General features: G+C 38.4%; 1 protein-coding gene and 1 long non-coding RNA gene across 2 annotated transcripts in view; one reads left to right on the forward strand and one right to left on the reverse strand.

Moving 5' to 3' along the window:
* The window catches only part of LOC123520675, a 227,368-nt gene extending 222,285 nt beyond the window's left edge, over positions 1–5,083 (forward strand). Inside the window, exons 20-23 of the mRNA XM_045283186.1 lie at positions 109–261; positions 370–495; positions 606–785; positions 3,474–5,083. Of these exons, the coding sequence (XP_045139121.1) occupies positions 109–261; positions 370–495; positions 606–785; positions 3,474–3,588 (574 nt within the window). The 3' untranslated portion in view covers positions 3,589–5,083. The remainder of the gene's footprint in view (positions 1–108; positions 262–369; positions 496–605; positions 786–3,473) is intronic.
* Positions 3,649–12,500, reverse strand: part of LOC123520677 — a 9,430-nt gene continuing 578 nt past the window's right edge. The window contains exons 2-3 of the long non-coding RNA XR_006679334.1: positions 3,914–4,039; positions 3,649–3,790 (exon numbers count right to left, since the gene is read on the reverse strand). This is a non-coding gene — a long non-coding RNA (uncharacterized LOC123520677). The remainder of the gene's footprint in view (positions 3,791–3,913; positions 4,040–12,500) is intronic.

Raw genomic sequence — 12,500 nt, forward strand, 5'->3', positions numbered from 1 at the left:
AATTTTTACATTACATGATCCCTTCAGAAATGTATCCTTCACATAATTTCAAAAATCCCTGTACTGTGAAGATCTTCAGTGTTGAATAATTCAATATGTATCTGGCAGATCTCGAGGATGGATGACCATGAACTGCAACGACTCAGAAGTGGAAGTGTTGTACCGCAAAGTTGGGGATGGTCACCCTCTCAGGCTGTGGCGTGCTACCACAGAAGTGGAAGCACCACCTGCCGAACTGCTAAATAGAGTTATCAGAGAAAGGTAAGTAATGCCATACAACAACCACTTGAATATTATTAATTAGATTCCCTTTTATTCTTCATCTACTGTATTGATATGCAATCTTATAATTATCTGAACACATTGCAGACACCTGTGGGATGACAGCTTGTTCAAGTGGCGGGTTGTGAGTCGCCTTGACCGTCAGTCTGAGGTGTTTCAGTACATGTGTAACTCAATGCCACCTCGGCCACCAGTTGACTACTGTGTACTCAGGTAAATGTGCTACAACAAAGGAACTGGTATTAATTAGTAGCTCATTTGCAGTAAAGTAGAATAGTCCTACCAGGTACTTGTCAGGCTTTTAAAGTGTTTGCTTCTTCCAGGCACTGGCGCAGTGACCTCACACGTGGCAGCTGTGTAGTAGTAGAGACCTCAGTGGAGCATGTAGATGCTCCAATGCTTGTGGGAGGCGTGCGAGGCATTGTCCTTGCCTCTCGCTACCTCATTCAGCCCTGTGGCTCCGGGAAGTCCAGGATTACCCACATCTCCCGTGTGGACATGAGGTAGGGCTCTTGAACCCAGCCTTTGGATCTGCAACTCTTGGATTGACTACTGAGTCTGTTCCACTCTGACAGTTCTTTTCTCAACCTGAATTTCTTAAGGTTAATAATAAACCCATTATTTCTGGCTACTGATCCTACTGGTCCCTGTGTGTGGGGAAAGCGGTGGGAATTAATATGGGTGAGAGAGTGAGTGATAAGTGGGGTGCAGTCTGAGTGAGCTCATACGGAGGAGATGGGCAATGTAAATGGGTGGGGGAGATTGAGAGGGCCGAAGTAGTGGGATTAAGGCAGGTAAATGTTGGTGAACTGTGTATAATTATTTCCTTGGTAAATTGCATACAGGCCAGGTAGCAAACATCCTATGTAGAACATTAAGATCTAATTTTGAGTGGGGTCAAGTGTCAAAGTAATTAGTGTGGTGCTACAGGGATCACTTTTATGGCCATTGTTATTTCAGACGTATTAATAATGATTTGGATAGTGGAAATAGTAGTGATATTTGTAATGTCCAGATGACATGAAGATATGTAGATTGATTAGGTCAGATTTCAGTGTCATCATTGCCTTGCAGGCAGATTGAGATAGGTAGGATGTACAAATAAATGGGCAGAGATAGCAAATGCAGTTAACCATTAACAAATGCAAAATACTTAGCATAGGTAGAGGAAATCACAATAGGTACATGATAAACAAGAAGGGCCCTGGTAGGTTCAGTGTATGAAAGATTTAGGAGTTATAGTTAGTTAGCTCTGATCTTGGTCTTAGATAGCAATGCATAGAAACTAGAAATAAGACAAACAGGGTAATAGGATTCATTTTCCAGCAGAATTATATTTGGCAGTGGTCAGACCATATCTACGTAAATTATGTTATACATTTCTGGTCGCCACATTATAAGGATGTATTGTAAAGGAGAATGTTTAAAAAGATGTAGAGGATTGATATGAGATTGAAAAAACTAAATTTGCATTCCTTGGAAAGACACCAGAAAGATAAGAAAATGCAAAAAAGGTTGCATCAGGCCTACACATATGGCAGTCCCTGTATGAGGAAAGCTACTTGATTCCATCTTCAGTCTCGCTTCACAGGGAATATTCCTCATCCCCTGTATTGTTTTAGACATTCTCCTTTGCACTAATTCCTTCCTATAATGTCAGGACCATATAACTTTACCACGTAATTTTGATGTGGTCTGACCGGCACCAAATATCATTTTAATATTACTAATGCTTTTAATACTTCTAAAAATTAATCCTAGCCCCTATTTGCCATATTTCTACCCTCTATGTATTACTTTTTAAACCAAAATTGGAGCTAACTATGCTAACTATAACATCTCTTTCATACTCTGAACCTACCAGGGCTCTTTGTTTATTGTGTACCTGTTGTATGGATTTCCTCTACCTACGCTAAATACTTTGCATTTGTTAACCTGTAAGAGGTCAGTCAGCATTGATTTACCTCCCCAGGTCACCAAAAATTCCATTTTCTTTTTTGATTACATATAACTCAAAATGGGCATAGAAAAGTTGAAATAGAAATTAAAGTTCGAAATCGCCATTTCTAAATGTCCTGCTGGAACTTTGAATTTAGCTCGCTCAGTGATGCTGCCAGACATATGATTTCTGAGCAAGGCTTTTTTTTTACTGTTTTATCAATTAGTCATCTCCTACAAGACATGTGTATAATGGTTACATATTCATAAATTAACCCATGTTTTTATGAAATGAAAAATACAAAAAATATTTGTAAATACTGTGAATATATATAATAATGTAAAAATTAAATTTGCTAAATTGGAGCAGTTTACCACTTTTTAGTATTGCAGCAGGGTGTGATATTCTCTAAAACAAGGCTCAGTGCATATAGCTACATCACACTCAAGTGTTGCTTTGATTTTTTGGTCACATCAAAGCGGGGTGGCAGGGAGGGGTGGGAAACTGTGCTGATATATGCTAGACACTCAAGGAACTTAATACTGAAGCTGGAGGAAATTTCAAAAGCATAGAGAAAGGGACGAATGTACTTGTACACAATTGACCATAGATAGCAAGCAAAGATTCCACGTATATGTATGTGGTTGTTGACCTCTTACGGGTTAATGTTGAACTGCATTTACCATGTCTGTCCATCACTTCATCCTATCTAGATCTTCCTGCAAGGTAAATGGCATGCAAATCTGACCTAATTGATCTACTTATATTTGTGCCATCTGTATATATACTAAACAAATATATCACAATTAATTCCACTATCTAAATCATTAATATATATTAGAAATAACAATGGCCCTAAACTGATCCCTGTAGCATCACACTAATTACTTGACCCCATCATTTCTCTCCTCTTCACACCTTCCTTACCTCTCTGACCCAGCCTTCTCACTCTGCCCATTGCCAGTCAACTCTGTAGATACCTTCTTAATCATCCTTTCATTCTTTTTTCTCTACACAATCCCAGCAGCAATACTATTCATTCTCTCCTGTCTCTTACATACCTCTCATACTCCAATACCACATGCCATGCTCCTCCCATTGTCTCTTGTTTTACTTTCCTGGTTAGTTACTAGAGCTGTAATCTGATCTTCAAATTTTTCTCCATATTGCAAATTTCTTCCACCCTCAATTTCTCCAAGGTTGGAGAAACATGTATGTAACAATAACTACAATGCAATCTTTATTCCCACAGAGGCAGGACCCCCGAGTGGTATAACAAGATCTATGGTCATGTGACTGCCACTCACCTGAAGCACATCAGGCAGAGCTTCCAGCACCATGCCAGCGGCCCTGAGAGCAAAGTTTAGACTGACCTGTGGGTGACATCATGTTGATGTGGGATACCAGGGCTTTCCTTATTCATAGTGAAGTGGACCAAGAACAGTGATACACAAGAGCTTCCATGTGATCGCCTGACTGGCTAACATGCAGATGTTCCAGAGTGCTGAGCGAGTGGGTCTGGCCTGCTTGCCTGACAGCACCCAAACCCTTGTGGACCAGTGTACATTCCTGTGTGATAAGACCATAGATGTATGTTTTTATTTTAAATGTGTATATATATACATACATATATATATATATATAAACCCAAATATATTGTGCATTGTACACCAAGCCGACTCGCTCATTTACCAGTTTCGTACCAAAGTGCCCCATCTGTCTTCACCTGACAATCACGGCACAAGTCTGATGGTTTTGATTCTCTAGGGCAATGGTAGTGTTGATCAGGAGCTGTGATATAAAAAGTAGCCATGCTATCTGTAAAGAACAAAGAGCAACATTGGGATATCTATTCATTATTTTCACATGTAATAGCACCTCTCTATCAGCACTCAATGAAATTTAACACTATAAAATTGAAAGATTATAAGGTAAAATCTAGATTCTGAAAATTTCTATTAACACTACTGCCTTAAGGACTTCAAGATCTATTCTGACTGTGTGTGTGTGTGTGTGTGTGTGTGTGTGTGTGTGTGTGTGTGTGTGTGTGTGTGTGTGTGTATGTATGTATGTATGAGCCAGCATGATTGGAGCTGCGATGCCTTGACACAGTGAAGGCCAGCAAGGCAAGGCAGGGCTGTATGGGCCCAGTCAACCCTGTGACCCTGGATCCTGGCTAGGCCTTCCTATTTTTCTATGTTATCTAGTGAGAAAGACTGAGAGAAAATATATATTTTATTGTAGTTAAGAGTCGATTACTATCCCGTTGGGTGAAAAGAAAAATTATTAGTGTTAATGTTACCTCCTGGAGTGCAAACCACCCATGGCACAGCCTTGCCTGGGAGTGGTGGTGCATCCCTCTTTGTTGTCATGAAATGTGTTGAAAGTAAACAGTGTACTACTTAATTATCATCATCTTGAAAACTACATATGTGACCACATCTGCATAGTGTGGCTCAGGCCTTTTTTTTCTGTATGTGTGTATTATAAACTTGAAAATGTTATTAAATTATCCTCTAAGCATTTTTGGAGCTCACCAAGAACCAAAGTTTTAAGTCATAATATCATCAAAATGCAAGTAACCATTATAGTGTGAGACTCAAGGTGCCAAGGAGTTGAAGCTCACATGCCTAGTCTGTACAGAGTTTTGTAATTTCGTGTGTAGCACGTCTCCCAAGGGCACGTGTCAAACGTTTTTTCTATTGTATTATTACCTCTTTAACACAATAACCTGCTTACATACAGTTTTTTGTATATTGTTATTGCCATAGACCACCAGCCACCTATGGGGCCGCCTGATGGGCGACCTCAATGCCTCTCTGTTGTACCTCCTGGTGCTGAAATATATTATCATTAATTTCACACTTCTATTTATTTCCTAGCCAAAGGATCTTGAGGGGTAACATGAGGTAGTTGGTTGGAGAGTGGAGGAGAGGGAGGAACAAGCCTTGAATATTTAGCAAAGGTTGGATTAAGGGAACAGTTCAGGTTCAGAAATAAATGAGATGGCAGAGGTGCTATTAGGTTGAAGTAAAAAAATAAAAAAATTATTAAAAGATATTTTTGTTTAGGTGCCATAAGTCACAAGGGAAGTTAGATCAAGAAAGATATGGTCATTTTCTAAAGCTGAAAATTTTTGGAGAGTTGGAGAACAGACTTGGCATGATTCCAAGCAGACATATAAAGTGCATGAGATTCATTCACACACACATAGACGGAAAGAGACTTAAATAGCACTACGTATACATATAAAAGTTGGACAAGGATAATTTTGTATTACCAGATACAAAAAAGTACTAGAGAACATGAAAGAAAAATAGAAAAGTGTTTGTAGAAGAGATATCAAGAAACAGCTTTCCTTGCATTAGTATAGCAACGTGGAATTAATCAACTGATAAAAAAAAATGTATGACAAGACAAACCATAAATTGAAGGAAAATTTGGATAAAAATTGACACAACACACTAACATGTTATAAAACTATCGAGGCAGTAATTGCATCTCACGATTCACAGTGGTGACATTTTGGCCATCCTTACTGTTTGAAAGGCTTATCTGTCTTGGCTCGTCTAGGAAGTCTTACTAGCAATTCACATTTCACTGGTAGGCTGACACGTATATTATGATTTTCGAACGTAAAAAGCTGAAGATGGTATGAAAAGAGAGAAGACAGACTGGGGTGCCATTCTCATAGTAATACTAATTAGATATCCTACAGTTTAAGAGAGAGAGAGAGAGAGAGAGAGAGAGAGAGAGAGAGAGAGAGAGTATTATAAAGTTTAAGACAGCAAGTAATGGAGATAGTTATGACATCATATACCTAGAGAGAGAGAGAGAGAGAGAGAGTTATAATGTTTAAGACAGCAAGTAATAGAGATAGTTATGACATCACATACCTAGATTTTAGTAAAGTGTTTCATAAGGTACCGCATCAGAGACTTGAGAAATGTTAGGGTACACAGGATAGAGGGAAACATATCAGGTCGGATCAAGTCATGGTTAGGCAATAGGTGACAGAGTACTCGTAATAATAAACGGCTCCAATTCATAAGTACTTAAGAAAAGAGGGAAGCTGCGAGAGGCCGCCAGCCCTATACGAGGCAGTTCCTGTGGGTTTAAAGCCATCTAATTCCATCTAACCTAACCCCACCCATGAACTTATTTAATCTTCTTTTAAAAAGCTCCTTATTGACTCAGCCCTGACTACATGACCACTGAGTCCGTTCCACTCATCAACCACTGTTTGAAAGCCAGTTTCTTCCCATTTCCCTCCTAAACCTGAACTTTTCAAGTTTAAACCCATTATTTCAAGTAATAAGTGGGATGCCACAAGGCTCAGTTTAAGGTCATTGTTATTTCTAATATATATTGATGATTTAGGTAGCGGAATTAGTAGTGATAGTAAATATGCAGAGGACATGAAGATACGTAGATTAATTAGATCAGATTCTGATCCCATCCATTGCAGATAGATTTAGATAGGATGCACGAATGGACAGACAGATGGCAAATGAAGTTTAACATAACAAATGTGAAGTAATTAACGCAGACAGAAGAAATTCACACGATAAATAACGAGGCCCTGGTACGTTCAGAATATGAAAGATTTAAGAGTTATAGTTAGCTCCGACTTGGTCTCAGGTACTGTAGCAATGCATAGTGGCTAGAAATAAAGTAAACTGGGAATTAGGATTAACGTTCTAGGGGGTGTCAAAAGCAGAAATCTTGAAGTGCTACATTAAAATTATATTTGGCGCTGAATAGACCGCATTTTATTAATAGAACCAGAAATAATGGATTTAAGGTTAAGAAATTCAGGTTAAGGAAAGAAATAGGATGGGATCCATTCTCTAACATTGTGGTAAATTAATGGATTGGATTCAGTAATCATGTTGTTAGCGCTGAATCAATAGGGAGCTTTAAAAAGAAAGAAAAAAAAATTGATTATATAAATTTATGGATGGGAATGATAGATGGAATCAAGTAGCTTTGCTTAGGACTGCCACGTGTAGACCTGACAGTCTCTTGCAGCTTCCCTCATTTTTCTTATGAGAGAAAGAGTAGCCCGTAAGCCCATCCCAAAAGTACTCCATAAGACGGCGGTACACAGATGACTGACAGATTAAGTAAGGACAGGCAGTACAAGGATGTATTGAGAAAGCGTCACTCTGTCAGCAACGCGTGGGAGTTCACACGATGATACCACCTCGCTTAACAGTCACACCACCACCGCTACCCGTCAAAACAACAGAGATATCACCCCCTTATCATCACCATCACTTCCAGTCCTGCCGGTTTAATATAAGTAATAAGTAACACATGAAGTACGTGCTACGGGCCCCGCGCTTCAGGGGACCCCGCGGGGATGTAAAAAAAAATAATAATAATAATAATAATAATAAATAAATAAATAACTGTCTTTAGCCAAAGAAGCCGAGACAAAATAATTACCATTTTTTCTGATTTTTTATATTATAGTTATACATGATATTACTCTATATAAAATAAAGAACGTTTCATTAGATCATTCTATAATGTTTGGCATTATGTTATAGTTGTACACCGCATAATCGACCCTAAGAGTTGATATCTCCGTTGTTTTGACGGGTAGCGGCCAATGGTCAAGTTCCTGAGTTTCTGTGTGATGGATGCAGCTGGATCCAAGGCTCCAACAGAAATTAACATATTGTCATATACAGTATGTAATTGTAGAGGTCAGAGTTACGACAATGCTAGTAACATGAGTGCTAAATACAACGAACTACAGGCCGCCATCAAAGAAAGGAGTAAATTTGCGAAGTATAATCCATGTTTTGCCCATCCCCTCAACTTGGTAGGAAAAATTGCTGCAGAATGTTATCCAGAAGCAGGCAATTTTTGCTGCTTTTGTTGAAAATATATAGGCATTCATTTCTCTTTCTGCTCATCGATGGGACCTCCTCGCAAAGGCACTGTCAAATAAGTTTCCCCTTTCACTACCCAAAAGAATGCCTGATACTAGATGGTCTGCTTGAGCAGATGCAACTTCCGTTCTTCATGCAGGTTTTAGATCTTGTTTTCCTAATGTCGAGATCACGTTGAAGATCTATTTAACTCTAATAGTTACCAACTGCAGTGGTGAACGAAGTAAGAGTCAGTATGGGTCAAACAATACTGAACCATCTCTCTATAATGAGCATTGAGCAGGAGTTACTGAGGGAAATTAACACACCAAGGATAATTGAGTAGTGTTCTGCCAAGTCTCGTAAGTGCATCATGTGAGCTACTAAGTAATTGGTGTGAAGTGCACAAGTTCAGCAAAAGGTTGTAAGATTCTCCGAGACAGCACAGATAGTTTATTGTCTCAGGCACTGGTCTGATATGCTCGGTGTTGTTCTTCAAAAAAGAATAAAAAGTGTACAAAATAAAGCCCTCTCTTTTTCAGTTGACTCCCCCCATCCATACTAGTAGCACTTTTAAAATTCCTCAGATATATTTTCCTCTCTTATATATATATATATATATATATATATATATATATATATATATATATATATATATATATATATATATATATATATATATATATATATATATATATATATATATATATATATATATATATATATATATATATATATATATATATATATATATATATATATATATATATATATATATATATATATATATATATATATATATATATATATATATATATATATATATATATATATATATATGTGTGTGTGTGTGTGTGTGTGTGTGTGTGTGTGTGTGTGTGTGTGTGTGTGTGTACACACACACACATATATAATATGGGTGGGACTTTGGCTGGGTGCTCGCTATTCCTTGTGCTACGGCCCCCACAGCTCCTTAAACCGGCCGAGATTTACACCACTGCATACGACGATGAATATACTATCTCTACTCCAGAATTAAATACACATCTACTCTTGAAGGCAAAAATAACTTCATTTTTTTCTATTCTTGCCAAGGAAACTGATTATACGTAACTGTTTCATATTATTTTAATTACATCATTATTATACCATCACTGCCATCACTTAATACCACCTCTATAAACAGCATAACCTATGAAACTTTAGGACAACAAGAATGCAACTATCCACTTCAATATAACATGAAATATCCACCAGAGAATGTAATGATGCATGGGCATAACTATTATTACCACACACCTTCCTTCAATACGAGATTTAAAGCGAGCAACTAACATGAAACATCTTTATTAGAAATGATTACGAACATCTTTCAGTACGATCCAAAGCTGTGGGGGGCGAGCAAACAGTGTCGGGGGTGACCGACGGAGGAGTGAGCGCACGTGAGAGGTAGACTAGCTAGTAGTCCTCCCGATGACTCAAAGCTCTAACACCACAAAATTTACTCCTAGTTGTTCACGTGTTATTGCGGTTAGTTGACTATATTGATGTTGACAAGTCTGGTATTTTGGTTGAAATGTTTATAAATTCTATGTTCATCACTCTTACGACAGTTTGCCATAAATGAATAGCGAACACATCCAGTAATCTTCCCGCTAAGTCATCCTTGTATCACAACAACTCCGAATCGACGTAATTTACCGCTTATTACATATAATAATATAGTCGTTGGGTGAAATGTTCAATTCTTTCACAGTTTACAGTGAATTCACGAATAAAGAAATAAAGTTTGTATAATGCAAAGTCGTATTATGAAAAGTCCAAACTATCCATGAATAAGGACCTATAATTACATCAAGTAACTTAATTTGTGCCTTCTTTCCAATGTTTTACGTAAAAACCTCTCGATGCATCATCTCCACAAGTGGCTGTACATGTGCAAGCAGTAGGCACACGTGTGCTTGTGTTTGGCAGCTGTATATGAGAACACTTAAAACATTCTGGTCCACTTTAAGATAAATAGTACTGAACAGAGAGAGAGAGAGAGAGAGAGAGAGAGAGAGAGAGAGAGAGAGAGAGAGAGAGAGAGAGAGAGAGAGAGAGAGAGAGAATCAAGTAAAAAATTATCCAGATATTGATGTTTTACTGATTTGGATATTATTTTACTGTATAATTTCTATTAGAAAGCTTTGGGAAGTTTACTGGTTGCGATTGCCTGTGACATTATGATTATTCCTTCACCCCCAACTCTCGCACATCGCCGGCTTTCCCCACAAAAAAAAAAAAAAAAAAAAAATCATACCTTGTCACCGAAATTAGCCGTGCAGATTTCACCGTTCTTCATCACTTGCTAAGACTTTACTTTTTCTTGCAAACACACGCCTTTATCTAATCTATATCAATTTTGGTTTGCCTTGGTCGCCGTTTTCTATCAATAAATATTTACTCAAGCTGATGCAGGGATGAGAGATATACGTAAATAAAATGAATATAACATACAATAGTCTCATCTCTTCGTAAATTTCACAATTCGAGAGCATCGGACTTTCCCACACACACACACACACACACACACACACACACACACACGGGTTATCACTCATTATAATATACACATGACTGATATAGGTCGTTTCTGCATTTCTTTTTTTATTTTTGGTTGTTTTCTGTCCTTTATGTTTCTTCACTTATCAACAAAGAAGGAAGCGTGGAGGGTGGGAATAAGCAACTACTTTCTTATACTTCCAGTCTTCCACTAAACCTCGTCCCTCTTAACACTTCAGCTACTCAGCGTCTCTTTCCCTGACCTAGCGAGAAGTGTTTGTCAGTTGGGAATAGTTCGAAGAGTGACATACGTGATAGGGGCACGTCATCTTGTGATATGAACTGGAATTAAATAGCGAGGAATTTGCGCGGCATTTTATGTTAGGTGCATGTGTGTGTGTGTGTGTGTGTGTGTGTGTGTGTGTGTGTGTGTGTGTGTGTGTGTGTGTGTGTGTGTGTGTGACTTTATTTTTATATTGGTATCCCCTTAGAAATAAACACAAACCCACACCCCAGCGTGCAATAACTACTGGCAACTGGTACGGTGTGGCAAACAGGGCCTCTCGACTGAAGCCTCCCTTGGCACACATCTCGCTACCAAGCAACGCCACTACCTTTTTTGTGTATCAGCTTTAACAGACAAGGAAATAAAATAACTTCGCTCTTTGTGTTTCACATCTGCTTCTCAGCCATAAAAGCTTCGTTGGTAATACTGTGAATAAGTGCCATCAATTGTTCACTGATGTAAGGCCGTTTGGAACAAAAGACCAGGCATCTCACCACAACCAAATCTTATTAACTGCAAAAGGGTGGATATCAATAGCGACAAATGAAGAGCAACAAGAGCACTGCGGCATTAAATCAGAAGTAGCTAGTACAAGAGACCTTCATGTAATCTGGCCAGCGTTACAAGATCTCCTCTACTCCAAGACAAACACAAGCAAAATGCACGTATACAATTATTCAAGAAATGCCTCTTGACCGAGGCGTAGTAACAGATAGCACGTTCGTAAGACATGTGACTAAAAAAGCGTGAACTGGCTTAGTCTAGATTGGCATCCCGCCCTCTACCCCAACCCCATACCAAGCCCACCCCTGCGTGTGACCCAAGGACAACCTGCTGGGGACAAAGGGAACATTATGAGGCATGCAGCGTTATGACTCCCACTGCTATCAAGCGAACTGATTGTTTTTATTAAGGTGTGTGTGTGTGTGTGTGTGTGTGTGTGTGTGTGTGTGTGTGTGTGTGTGTGTGACATTTACATATGTTCTCACGGCATAAGACAATATGATCAAAATAAAGGAATGGTCTCTTCATAATCAAAATAATATGATAGATTGAATAGAAATACGAGGGATATTATTTGTATGAGAGAGAGAGAGAGAGAGAGAGAGAGAGAGAGAGAGAGAGAGTTTGCGTCTGCTGCAAGCAACAAGGCCGAGGGATTTACACAAGACGGCACCCAAACAGCTATAGAACTCGTGTCCTTGCGTATACAGATTAGATTCGCTAAGAGTTTTAAAATTTGGTTGTAGCAGCGCACTTCCTACATTAACAATATCAAATGTAAGGTGAACAGGGCGTGCTGATGATCTTAAAAAAAAACTATGTATTGAAAATGGACAGGAGTCTGATTGGCAGTTTATCATCATCATCGTCAGCACAATCTTCAGAGTTAACGAAATACCAACGACTTCCAACCTTATCCACTCAACTCTTGAATCAGTTAAATTGACACATTTAGTTTATTTCTATACCACGTTCTTAATCTACGTGCTATCTTATGCTAGTAGTTACTATTAAAAGAAATCATCATTATCATTATGTACAAAACTATATATACATTTTCATT

This window comes from Portunus trituberculatus, chromosome 47, assembly GCF_017591435.1.
Source record: "Portunus trituberculatus isolate SZX2019 chromosome 47, ASM1759143v1, whole genome shotgun sequence".
NCBI lineage: Eukaryota > Metazoa > Arthropoda > Malacostraca > Decapoda > Portunidae > Portunus > Portunus trituberculatus.